This window comes from Mastigoproctus giganteus, chromosome 2 (genome assembly GCF_048544385.1).
Source record: "Mastigoproctus giganteus isolate SK-2022 chromosome 2, ASM4854438v1, whole genome shotgun sequence".
Taxonomy (NCBI): Eukaryota; Metazoa; Arthropoda; class Arachnida; order Uropygi; family Thelyphonidae; genus Mastigoproctus; species Mastigoproctus giganteus.
The window spans coordinates 256,256,488-256,270,485 of NC_143576.1; the positions used below are offsets into that span (position 1 = coordinate 256,256,488).

General features: G+C 39.9%; 1 protein-coding gene across 3 annotated transcripts in view; it reads right to left on the reverse strand.

Annotated features, from left to right (window-relative positions):
• The window catches only part of Br140 (bromodomain-containing protein 140), a 507,858-nt gene that overhangs the window by 442,553 nt on the left and 51,307 nt on the right, over positions 1-13,998 (reverse strand). For all 3 annotated transcript variants that reach the window (XM_090369105.1, XM_090369103.1, XM_090369102.1), the window contains exon 2: positions 7,559-8,262. In XM_090369105.1, the coding sequence (XP_090225231.1) occupies positions 7,559-8,209 (651 nt within the window). In that variant the 5' untranslated portion in view covers positions 8,210-8,262. The remainder of the gene's footprint in view (positions 1-7,558; positions 8,263-13,998) is intronic.

Sequence of the window (13,998 nt, forward strand, 5' to 3'; positions counted from 1 at the left end):
TGAGTGCAAGAAATGCATCTTCAATGACATGTTTCACCCCCAGTTTTTCATAAGTAAAGAGATCTTCCACAACTTTAACATCTCCTAGAAAATTTCCTAACATAAAAACAGAGCGGGTGGAATGTGCATGTGAGTGTGCATGCAGGTGCACACGCAGTTTCTGCACCAAAACAGTAAAAAGTTCTTATAAATATATTAGCATTAGCATTAGTAGAGGCATATGATGCAAGAAAGCAGGCTTATGCAGCATAATCAAAAAAAAAAAAAAAAAAAAAACCACTTCTACTTCACCCCTCCGTTTGTTCGAAATACCTGTCCAGCTGAGCCTTAAATTTATTTAGGCTCTCAACTTCCACGACAAGGGATACAAGTCTGTTGCACCAATCAACTGCCCGCTGGCTAAAGGCAAATTTCTGCACTTCTATCCTACTTCTGTCTTTCCTCAATTTGAATTTATGCCCTCTCAGGTGATTATTCTGAGCAAGAGGAAGAATCCCATCAGCATTGAGCATGCTCAAACCATTCAAGTCTTTATACACCTCTATCAGATCACCTCGTCGGTGCCTAGTCTCCAGACACTGTAATTTGCAAAACTTAAGCCTTTCTTAAGAGTGCCCCTTTGTTCCATTCACTAATCTTGTTGCCCTTCTCTGTACTTGTTCCAGCAGCTCTACATCCTTCTTGAAACGAGGCCTCCAGACCTGCATACAGTACTCAAGGTGTGGCCTGACCATTGCCTTATACAAGGGAATAATCACCTCCTTATCAATGCTAGAAAAATTCCTGTATATCATTGGCAAGACACCATGAGCTACTCTTGCAGCTCGTCTGCACTGCTCAGAGAACTTCATATCTGCCTGCACAATTACCCCCAGGTCCTTTTCATTCTCTACCACTGTCAGCGTAGTACCACAGAGTTGATACGTTGATCTCGGGTTGCTGTTTCCCATATGTAGTACTTTACATTTGTCAATGTTAAACTTCATTTGCCACCTCTCAGCCCATCTGCTCAACCTTTCCAGATCCTGTTGCAGCAGCATAGTGTCAGTAGTGTCCTTGAAAACCCTGCCAACCTTTGTATCTTCTGCAAACTTGAACATTAAGCTTGATATACCAGCATCAATATCATTTATAAATACAGAAACCAATAATGGACCCAACACTGAACTCTGAGGCTCCAATAATAACATTAGTCCACAATGAGCAGTGTCCACTGATTACCACTCTCTGTCTTCTCCCCCTCAACCACCCCTTTATCTATACCTGACCAATGCCCTATTCCCTTGTATAAGGCATTGGTCTGGCCACACCTTGAGTACTGTATACAGGTCTGGAGGCCTCATTTCAGGAAGGATGTAGAGCTGCTGGAACGAGTACAGAGAAGGGCAACAAGATTGGTGAATGGAACAAAGGGTTGCTCTTACGAAAAAAGGCTTAAGTTTTGCAAATTACAGAGCCTGGAGACTAGGCATCGGCGAGGTGATCTGATAGAGGTGTATAAGGCTTTGAATGGCTTGAGCATGCTCAATGCCGATGGGATTCTTCCTCTTGCTCAGAATAATCACCTGAGAGGGCATAAATTCAAATTGAGGAAGGACGGATGTCGGATAGATGTGTGGAAATTTGCCTTTAGCCAGCGGGCAGTTGGTTTGTGGAATAGACTCCCATCGCTTGTTGTTGAAGTTGATAGCCTAAATAAATTTAAGGCTCAGCTGGACAGGTATTTCGAACGAACGGAGGGGTGAAATGGGAGTAGTGGTTGTTTTCTTTTTTTTGGCTGATGCTGAATAAGCTTGCTTTCTTGCATCATTTGCCTCTGCTAATGCTAATGCTAATTTGCCTCCAATGCCACACTGCTCCAATTTGTGCAGCAGTCTTCCATGTGCAACGGTATCAAAAGCCTTTCTAAGATCCAAGTATATGATATCAAAGTTATTCCCTGCATCCAGTTCTTTTGTGACTGCATCATAGTATCCAATCAAATTGGTCAGGCAAGACTTCCCCTTAACAAAACCATGCTGTGTCCAAGCTATAACTGAAGTCTAGTCTAGATGATCCTGCAATGCTTCTTTAACCAGTGCCTCCATTAATTTTCCTGAAACAGAAGTTAAACTCACAGGTCTATAATTACTGTGTCAGCCTTTGATCCTCCTTTGTGAATTGGCGTCACATTTGCACATCTCCAGTGTATGGGTACCTCCCCTGAGTCCTAGGAAGCTCTCATAATTATGGCTAAGGGTTTGCTTACTTCCTTTGCTGCCTCCTTTAATATAACTGGATAGATCCCATTCATCCCAGGTGCCTTTCTTCTGTTTATCTTCAACAATTTCTCCTCCACTTTAGTCTCAGTTATTACAAGATTCTCTAGCTTACTGCCAGAGTTGAATACACCTCTGGCATTCCCGTCGCTGGATAACTCCTCACGTGTGAATGTCGATGCAAAATATTCATTTAGTTTGTTAGCTACCTGAGCAGGATCATTAACAGTTGACCCATTGATATCAAGTGGACCAATCTGATTCATCCCATTCCTTCTAGAGTTTACATAAGTAAAGAACTCTTTGCAGTTTTTCTTTGCATCCCTTGCCAAAGATTTCTTGTAATCTGCCTTTGCCTGCCTAACCTCCTTTGTAACTTGGTTACAGATCAAATTGTATCTATCATAGGCTTCTGTGTCACGTGTTAATTTATATGTATCCCATGCATTTTTCTTCTCTGTCGTATGTCTCAATAGTTCATCTGACATCCATTTAGGCCTAAACCTTGAACAATATTTCTTAGTTGGTATGTTTGTTTGTTATTTGGTTTTTAGGAGCATTAGCAACTAAGGCCATAACTGCTCCGGGGATATGCGGTGGTCATTCCCTGACCTTTCCGTATTTGGTGGGCACGGGCTCGAACCCCGGTCTAATCAAGAAGCGTGTGTATGCACTGCTGCTCCTGCCCACCTGGCTACGGAGGTGCCTAGTTGGTATGTAAAGCCTAGTAGCTTCCAAGATAAGTTCTTTGAATGCTTCCCATTTTGAATTTGCTGTTGGTAACATCTTTAGTTGGTCCCACTATATAGAATTTAAATACTGTCTCAGACCCTCGTAGTCGCCTTTACGAAAGCAATAACCCTTCCCTTTATCCCTGATGGTAGTTACCTCTTTGAGTAAATCCCACTTCAGCACATGTGATCACTGTCACCTAGTGGTTCCTTTATCTGCAGATTCTTAATGCATGAAGAATCACTATTGATAATCAAATCAAGAGTATTACTCCCTCTAGTTGCCTCCCGAACATGCTGATGTAGAAAACAATCATTCAATAAATCCACAAAAGCCTTGCTAGTGTGTGAGTGACCAACCCACAAATTCCAGTCAATATCTGGGAAATTAAAATCCCCCATTATAAGACTCTCTGATTTACTGGCCCACTATTTCCCCGTACAGTTTCTTATTATACTCATCAGTCATTAAGCCTATAACGTATGCCTACTCTCAATTTTGATCTCCCAATGCTTATGTCACACCAAACTGACTTGACACTGCACTGTCCAGCGATGTCGACTGGCTTCACTTCCTTGGATTTTGTGTGTTTTTTAACTAATAGCATAACCCCTCCTCCCTTCCTATCGTGTCTATCCTTTCTGTAGACTTTGTACTCCCCAAATTCCAGTTCTGCATTCCTTATATCTGTGTGACACCACGTCTCTGGCTGATTCTCAATGGTTATGGAACTGTGGCTGTTTCAATTTCAAAAGATGGCTAATACAGTTCGAGAATGGTAAAATACACTGGTGTTCAAAGAAAGTGCATCCTCTAGGAATTTCACATTTCTAACACTTTTTCGCGATGGTATGTTACATTAATGACTAGCATCACAAACAGAAATATAAACAAAAGATATTTATTAGTAGTTAAGGCAAAGCTAAGTAATATTTGACCGGTGTTCTTAAAATATTCCAAAATGACCATTTTCAACCTTTATACAATGGTTTTGATAAACACAACAATTATGGCTGAAATGTTATCAGAAGCCCCAATTTGCTTCAGTTTATCATTTTAAATGGAAAATAAAATGAAAAGTTCGCCCGGTACAGACTAATATTTAGTTGAACCGTCTCTGGCCCAGATGACATCAGCACACCGTCGGGGCATTGACAAGATCAATTTCTGAAGATAATCAACTGATAGTTTGTGGTTCCAAACAGAAATTATATCTTCCTGAAGTTCACAAAGGGTCTTTGGTTTCTTTCTGGCAACTGCAGATTCCACAGGATGCCAACAGTTCTCTTAGGATTCAGGTCCGGGCTGTTTCTTGGCCAGCTAACAGTTGTAATGGACTGTTCTTCCAACCAATTTTTTTACCTGTAACAAATGTAAACACAGAAGTGCCTACTTTTTTGACAAGACACATAGTCATGTATAGTATCTTATGTAAGGCAGCTCCCAAACGCTAGTTCAACTCCACCGTGGTACGCTGTGATGTTACAAAAAACTCTGCAGAAAGGCCGGAAATGTATGTAATGCTATGTTTGTGCCGTGTATCTGTTTGTTGTGTTTAGTAGTTTCTGGCTGCTTTGCTATCAGGAAGCAACAAGCACCAGGGTGGTGCATACTGATACCTGTCTACATCAAGAGGAGGCAGGCCACAACTGAGCGCGAACTGCAGCAAACCTCAAGTGTCATGTAATGAATATCCAAATCATTCAAAATATGAACAAATAAAATTAAATTTAAACAGTAAATTAATGTAAATTATGAAAATAAAAGTAATTAAAAGTTAAAGGAATAAAAAAATTAAAGTAAAAATAAATTTTTGAAAAAAAATTAATAAATAAAAAATAATCAGAAAAATTAAAGATAAAAATAAGCAAATAAAATAAAATAAAAATAAAATTCAGAAAAAATAAAGATAAAAATAAGTTAAAATGGGGGGAAAAAATCCCGCACCAGTGCAAGGTGGTGCCAGCAGAAGATACCTCCTCAGGACCCGCCTGAGGCCAGCAGGAGTAGAAGTCAAGAAGACACAGTGATATCATTCAGCGTCGTACAACTGTCCAAGTCAGAGATGGTGGTGAAGAAGGTACTCGAGCTAAAAAATGGTGGTAGCAACGATGGTGGTGGTATCACGAGATGGTAACAATAGAGATGCTGGTCTGGACTGGAGGTCGAGCTGGAATAGTAGTTCTTGAAATTGGGGCACTACTGATGAGTTGTTCACGTCTGGCAAAGGCTTTATGTGCAAAATCTTGCAAAAGATGAAATTTTTCTTTAGAGTCCAAGAGAGACGACTCGTTACCTGGGGAGAATGGTTGACACACAGCATACAGAGGCTGATGAAGATCCAAGTAATATGGACAGGTGCCCTATGACAAGAAGCAGAGTCGTCCTGAAAGATGCAGTTACTTGGCAGGTTGAAATGGTCTCTAATGGTTGGCAGCAATTTGCCTTCCAATATAGCCAGGTATCCATTGGCATTTACGGAACCTTTTATAAACTGCAGGTGATACGAAATGCACCCTCATATCATTTGGCTGGTAGGGAATTTCACTGCAGACACCAAGTCTGGATGGTATTCTTCACCATGTCTACAGTGAATCATTTGTCTCTCATCAGAGCCATGCAGGTTGAATTTCTTCTCATCCGAGAAAATAACAGACTTCCACTGCTCAGGGGTCCATTTGACATGCTCTTTACACCAAATTAATCGGGCCTTTTTCATTTTTTGTGTGAGGAGGGGATTCTTCTTAGGATGACGGGCTACAAGTCCATTTTTGAAGAGGCACCTTCTGACTGTTACTGCACTTGCTACCATTCCTGTATGTTCTTCCCATTCTCTTTTCAGCTCAGACAAAGAAGCTTTACGGTTTTAAGGCATAAGCACTTCAAAACGTGGCCCTATTTTGGCATAGAGTCATTTGCATTCAATTCCTTTTTTCCTATCAGCAGAACCAGTATTCTTGAGTTTGGAAAGAAATCTACTCACTGTCAACTGATTACAAGACACTCTACAAGCAATATGATGGGAAGAACATCCTTCCTCACGTAAAGCAAAAATAGCACTCTTTCTTCGTGGCGTCAACTGCACATAACTTGCCATCCTGACATAAGCAAGGAATAACTGCAACTCTTGCAGAGAGAGAGAGAGAGAGAGAGAGAGAGAGGGAGGGGGGAGGAGAGAGAGAGAGAGAGAGAGAGAGAGAGCTAAATAAACAAAAGAGAGAACTTTTATTTATATATAGCTGAAAATAACAATTTATGCAATATTACATCATCAGCTATGCATGTCAATCTTATCTGATGCAATCTGTAAGAAATATCGCCATATACTTACGTTATTCGGACGACAATTACAATTTTAAGGGGTGATGCACTTTCTTTGAACAACAGTGTATAATAAAAGCAATAAACTGAATTCTAGAAATGAGGCTATTCTAGAAGCCATTCATTAGCATATTCATAAATTCAGGTCTCTTTTTGCAATAATTTGGAGGGGGTTTTTTTTGCTTAACAAATGTAATCTATAGTACAGGAACAGTTTTAATTGCCTTAATTATGGAGATTTGTTTACTTTTATATTTATCTAATTATTTAGAAAGTTAAACATAAAGTCAGCCATTGCCACAGTGACTTAATTAGTATTAGTATTTGTGGAAATGATGCAAGAAAGTAAGCTCATACGGCACTGGCAAAAAAAAAAAAACATCTGATCATCCCCTCTAACGTAGTTTGTCTAGTTCATTGAATTTATTCGAACTACTCATCTCTACAACACCGGATGGAAGTTTTTTCCAATAATCAACTACCTGCTGGTTGAAAGCAATTTTCCATACATCTATGATGCAACCATCCTCAACCTGAATTTATACTCTCCAGTGTGTATATTCTGAGCAGGAAGAAGTTTGTCATTAGCATTGATAGATTGATACTGTTAGATGCAACCTAACACCTCCTTGTCCATGCTGGCAAAGTTCTATATATCACTGACAGAACCCCATGAGCTGTTCTAGGAGCTTGTCTGCACTGCTCAGAGAACTTCATGTTAAACTGTACAATTGTACAATCCTCTCTATAATCTATGACTCTATGCAAAACCCTCAAATTGAAACCTTCCATGTCCCTGTGAGTGTAGTGGGCACCATTATGCTCTCCACAACTTGAACCATGACATCTTTAAACTCTGGTCGATGAACAGGCTTTCTTCTGTTGCCAGTGCCATTAGGTTCAATGTGATTATTATACTTTTTTATACCCCTTGGGAAGCATCTGAAAACATTAAGAAAACTGCAACTATTAAATCAATCTCACAAGTAAAGTGCATCTAGCAGATGTTTCTCTAGGAAATTTTTTTTTTTTTTTCCTTTTTATATCTCCCAGTGAGAGTTATTCAGTAACTTTACCTAATTTATTGTCACTGTTCTTGTTAACTGTCATTGTTGTATATACATTGTTAACGCATATACCATTATGCATGTTTCATTACAATAAAATTAAATAAAAATACAAATAAGGCACTTAACTGTATGAAAAAAATATATATATTATTAAATTAGTTCAGCAAAATTACAAACCTCTTCATCCATATCATATTCCACTTCTTCATCTAACTCCTCAGCAGATTTTTCAATAAACCTGTAATAAGCAGTTGGCCTTGGTGGGGCATCAGGAGGATTATAGTCTGGAATGACACGAAATGAAGCTTCTGGTAGTCGGACAGGATTTGTGCTACTTTCTTTTCGACTTTTTGAATGATCTACATTTTTGTTGCTTTTGCACTTTGGTAACAGTTTATCCTGCTTATCTTCAATTTTTGGTTTTTCAAAATGTTTATTATCTACATCGGCTGAATCTAATACTACTATATCTAGAGGCTCACATATGTTAAGGCGGTGAACACGACCATCTAAGTCCACTTCAACCATTCGCTGAGCCTCAGCATAAGTGAGGCCTTCCCGAGCATTCTTCATGAAATCCGGTGGTGAGGGTGAGCGACGATCCTGCCTATGATGCCACCTTCCTTTCTTTCGTCCTGGCCTAGGGGCTGGCTTGGAATGCTGATTATTGTTATTATTTGGATTGTCATGATCATAATTATACAAATGAAACTGAATACCACAAAAACTCTTGTAGATTTTGCCACAGTCTTTGACTGGACACTTATATGGAGGTTTAGTAGCCCTCAAATTTTGACAAAATATTTTCACATCAAAGTCCAACACCATCTTGATTCATTTCAACGATGTACAAAGTAGCTCTCTGCCCATTGTGTTAAAACCTGAAAAAAAGCAAAATTTTTTGAAAAACACATAAATCAGAATGCCATTAAATTAATAAATAAAATAAAAGTGCTATTATTAAATAACTAATCACTCGTGAAAAGTTTTAAAGCAGACAAAAATAAAAGTTCTGCCACTGCATCCCCTTTCTCGCCCTCACGAAACAGAAAGATGCAGAAGTAGTTCATATGAAAGTAAGCCACTGACGGAATTAAAGCAGCACAACTACTGAATTATCAGCCCACCTCTTGGCTTCAAGGTAGGATTCAGCATGAAGCCAAAAGCGTTGCCAGCAAAGCCAATTTTAGAATTCAGTTACTGAGTAGTAGGATTTTACCTTTTATATATAATGCTCAAGTTAATGTACACAATGCATTCTTGGAAAACCACATGTTGATTGCATGTATGCTAACTAAACATTGATTTCCTACATAAACTCATGTGACTTGTTGAGGCACATTCCCAAAAATTTGTGAACAATCTGATTTTTTTTTAAAGTAAAATATGAATAAATACAATCACTGTATATATCTGATAAGCTAATCTTCTTGTTTTAAAAATTCATTTAAAGGTGTTGAGCTGCCTTCTTTTCATCATAAAGAACATATAGCAAACAGTGAAATTATAAAACCTCTGCCAACATCACTGCTTCTTTCAATGTTGTGATCAGAATCTTTTGATTTCTATCGTCTCTTCAACGACTTCTCTTAAACTTTTGAAGTTCAGGCTATATGGAGAGATACTGGAGATGGGGATACAGTATCATCCTTCTTCAATTTGAATTTGTGCCCACAATTCAATCAAATTGTGGGTCATGAGGTCCTCTCTATGAGACTCCAGAAAATAATTTATATCTTCACTATCCACTTCCAGGTTAAGGTTGTTTCATCATGTCTCAAGTTTCCTCTCTGTGACATTTCTCGAATTTTTTGGAAATCTTCAGTCATTGGCACACTGAGAACAAAGTTTTCTTCAACAACCAGTCATAGTGCATCTGATAGCTTTTCAACTTTCAATAATGTTTCTCACTAACATAAGCATGTTATGGTAGTGAGAAACATCAGTCTTACCAAAACTATGTGAGAGTTGTTTCCTTCCCCTTGGTACCAGCAATAGCCGGAGCCATGGTTCTTCTCATGTAATACTGCTTAAAGGTAAATATGATCCCTGGGGCTATAGGGTAGAGTAGAGAAGCTGTATCTGAGAGAAGGAACACTACTTTAACTTGAGGCTACAAATCCACAACATACTGTGGACGATCAAATTAACTGTTGAGGAGTAACAATGCCTCAAATGATATTGTTTTCAAAAACTATTATTTTCACCTATTACAAAACAGTTCATGAACCAGTCCTGGAAAAGTGTTGCAGCAATCTATGCTTTTTTTTTTTTTTTTTTTTATTTCCAAATTACTGGCAGTGACGACTTTTTTTTGAAAGCCTGCAATTGATTACCACCTATTAAAAATGGCTCAAAATTACTACCCTCACTATCACCTTCTCCCATTAGAGGTTCAGGTTCTCATTGATATCTTCTGCCTCCTCTTGGATCATTGCAAATGTAACCAGAATTCAATGCACCTATTTTTCATCAATGGAATTCAATCCATACATTTTTTGTCAATCCATATTTTCAAGTCTTTCCATTTCTTCCATTATGTTACAACAGGCACGACTGGAAGTAATTCACTGACTGCCCAACCCATTTTCATTCTTTATCTTTTCCCATTTGTTTGTTTTTGGATCTAGAAGGCACATTAGTTTTTAATCTCATAAATAAATAAATAATTTTTTTGTTTATACTGTGGAATAATTACAGGGATCAGAGGAATGTACAATTACAATAGTCATTTAAAATAACATCATAGTGTGCTGAAATATGAAACTACATAACTGCAGATATACAGGGTGTCTCAAAAATATTGGTACAAACGTTTAGGGGAGGTAGGTAACATCTAAAGGAATGTGAATCGCATAGGAACCCATAACCGGAAACGTCACGGGAAAGTAGTAGCAGAGGCACAAGACAGTAATTAGTGGCAAACATTTATTTGACATAATATTAACAATGGAGTACGAGATGGATGCATTTCATGATGTTACAACAGATACTTGAAGGTTCCACCATGAGACGTGATGCATGTGTGACACTGACGCAGCATGGATTGGTGGACACGGTCGAACACACCTGGAGTTTCTTTGACAGGAGTAACTGCGTAGACGTTTCACGGCTTTCTGTTGAGGCCCCCCAACTCTTTCAACTCTGTTTCAAATCTTTCTGTTGAGGCCCCCCCAACAGAAAGAAATCAAGGCTCGATAAATCAGGTGAGTGTGGGGGCCAGGTAACGGGTCCACCACGGCCAATCCATCGACACCTAAAAGGCCTGTTCAAATGGTCACGAACACACCTTCCATAATGGGCATGTGCCCCGTCATGTTGAAACCAAATGTTGCATCTCACATTTGCTGGAACATCGTCAAGTAACCCTGGTAGAACTTGTTCAAGAAAGATCTAATATTTAGCAGAGTTCATGCGGGATGGTAACAGGTATGGGCCGACTAAGCAGTCACCGACCATACCTGCCCACACATTTATTGCAAAGCGATGTTGTGCCGCATGGGGGGCGCACACCGCGTGGGTTGTCATGAGCCCACACATGAGCATTGTGCTGATTGAATAAGCCTTCCTGAGTGAAATAAGCCTCATCCGTGAACAAAACATAGGCTGGAAAATTCAAGTCTTGAACACTTTCTTGGAGAAACCACTGTGCAAAAGCCACATGCGCAGGATGATCTTGGGGGAGCAGTAACTGAACCCAGTTACTGAAATAACTGAAATAGCAGTAACTGAAATATTGTTCAAGGTTCAGGCCTAAATGGTTGTCAGATGAACTAATGAGACATATGGCAGAGAAGAAAAATGCATGGGATACATACAAATTAATGGGTGACATGGAAGCCTATGATAGATATAAGTTGGTCTGTAACCAAGTCACAAAGGAGATTAGGCAGGCAAAGGCAGATTATGAGAAATCCTTGGCAAAGGACGCAAAGAAAAACAGAAAAGAGTTCTTTACCTATTTAAACTCAAGAAGGAAAGGGATGAATCAGATTGGTCCACTGGATGTTAATGGTTCAACAGTTGAGGATCCTGCTCAGGTGGCTAACAATCTAAATGAGTATTTTGCATCTACATTCACACATGAGGAGTTATTCAGGAAGGGGAATGTCGTAGGTGAAGTAAACATTGGCAGTGAGCTAGATTATTTTCTAATAACTGAGAGGAAAGTGGAGGAGAAATTGCTGAGGATAAACATAAAAAAGGCACCAGGGGTGGATGGGATCTATCCAGTTATATTAAAGGAGGCAGCAAAAGAAGTAAGCAAACCCCTAGCCATAATTATGAGAGCTTCTTTGGACTCAGGGGAGGTACCCATGGACTGGAGATGTGCAAAGAAGGATCAAAGGCTGACACAAGTAATTATAGACCTGTTAGTTTAACTTCGGTTCCAGGAAAATTAATGGAGGCACTGGTTAAAGAAGCACTGCAGGATCATCTGGACAAGAATTCAGTTATAGCTCAGACACAGCATGGGTTTGTTAAGGGCAGGTCTTGTCTGACCAATTTGATTGGATACTATGATGTAGTCACAAAAGAACTGGATGCAGGGAATAACTTTGATATTATATATTTGGATCTTAGAAAGGCTTTTGATACTGTTGCGCATGGAAGACTGCTGCACAAATTGGAGAAGTGTGGCATTGGAGGCAAATTGCTGCTATGGATAAGGGGATGGTTGAGTGGCAGAAGACAGAGAGTGGTAATCAATGGACACTGCTCAACGTGGACTAATGTTATTAGTGGAGTTCCTCAGGGTTCAGTGTTGGGTCCATTGTTGTTTTCTGTATTTATAAATGATATTGATGATGGTGTATCACGCTTAATGTCCAAGTTTGCAGACGATACCAAGGTTGGCAGGGTTGTTAAGGACACTACTGATACTATGCTGCTGCAACAGGATCTGGAAAGGTTGAGCAGATGGGCTGAGAGGTGGCAAATGAAGTTTAACATTGACAAATGTAAAGTACTACATATGGGAAACAGTAACCCCAGATCAACGTATCAACTCTGTGATACTACGCTGACAGTGGTAGAGAATGAAAAGGACCTGGGGGTAATTGTGCAGGCAGATATGAAGTTCTCTGAGCAGTGCAGACGAGCTGCAAGAGTAGCTCATGGTGTCTTGTCAATGATATACAGGAATTTTTCTAGCAGGGATAAGGATGTGATTATTCCCTTGTATAAGGCATTGGTCAGGCCACACCTTGAGTACTGTATACAGGTCTGGAGGCCTCATTTCAAGAAGGATGTAGAGCTGCTCGAACGAGTACAGAGAAGGGCAAAAAGATTAGTGAATGGAACAAAGGGTTGCTCTTACGAAGAAAGGCTTAAGTTTTGCAAATTACAGAGCCTGGAGACTAGGCATCGGCGAGGTGATCTGATAGAGGTGTATAAGGCTTTGAATGGCTTGAGCATGCTCAATGCCGATGGGATTCTTCCTCTTGCTCAGAATAATCACCTGAGAGGGCATAAATTCAAATTGAGGAAGGACGGATGTCGGATAGATGTGCGGAAATTTGCCTTTAGCCAGCGGGCAGTTGGTTTGTGGAATAGACTCCCATCGCTTGTTGTTGAAGTTGATAGCCTAAATAAATTTAAGGCTCAGCTGGACAGGTATTTCGAACGAACGGAGGGGTGAAATGGGAGTAGTGGTTTTTTTTTTTTTGGCTGATGCTGAATAAGCTTGCTTTCTTGCATCATATGCCTCTACTAATGCTAATGCTAATGCTAACCCTCTGGAGATGAAAGGGGGTATAAGGAATCGTCGTGCCAGACACTGTACACTGCAACGAGACACTCCCAAGGCAGAGACAATGGCACATGTGCTGGTAGTAGGATTATTCTGGACGGCATTCAACACACTTTCTTCCATGGCGGAAGTTTGCATCGAACGTGGTCTGCCCGCACTACTCCTGTTACCTCTAAATGACCCATAATCGCACAAATTTTGATGCACATGCGCAAATAAATGGTGGTCCGGCCCATGTCTGTCTGGGAAGCGTTCTCCATAAATTCGTTGAGCAGCTCATCCACTGCCCTCTGCTAATCCATACACTAGGTGCATGTCTGCCAGCTCACAGTTCGCATATCAATGCATGCTCTTCGTGCAGCAACTACCACACCGTCTACCGACTTACGGTGAGGTTTCCAGTTATGGGTTCCTATGCGATTCACATTCCTAGGGGAGGTAGGTAACATCTAAATGTTACCTACCTCCCCTAAACGTTTGTACCAATATTTTTGAGACACCCTGTACATACATATATCACAATAAGTATCAGCATGGATGTGGAATGTACATATCATCAAATACCGAGTGCCAAGTATACCGTACAGTTGGGGAGGGAGGGAATTATTTTCAGAACATGTAAATGAAGCAAGGCATGTAAATGATAACCACGATAATAAATGACAATTCAGGCTTAATGTCGAAGTTTGCAAATGACACAAAGGTTGGCAGAGTTATCCATGACAGTATGCTACTGCAACAGGATCTAGAAAAGTTTAACATTGACAAATGCAAAGTATTGCATATGGGTAGCAGTATCCCTAGAGAAATGTACCAACTGTATGGTACTACACTTAAGAGTAGTGGAGTATGAAAAAGACTTGGG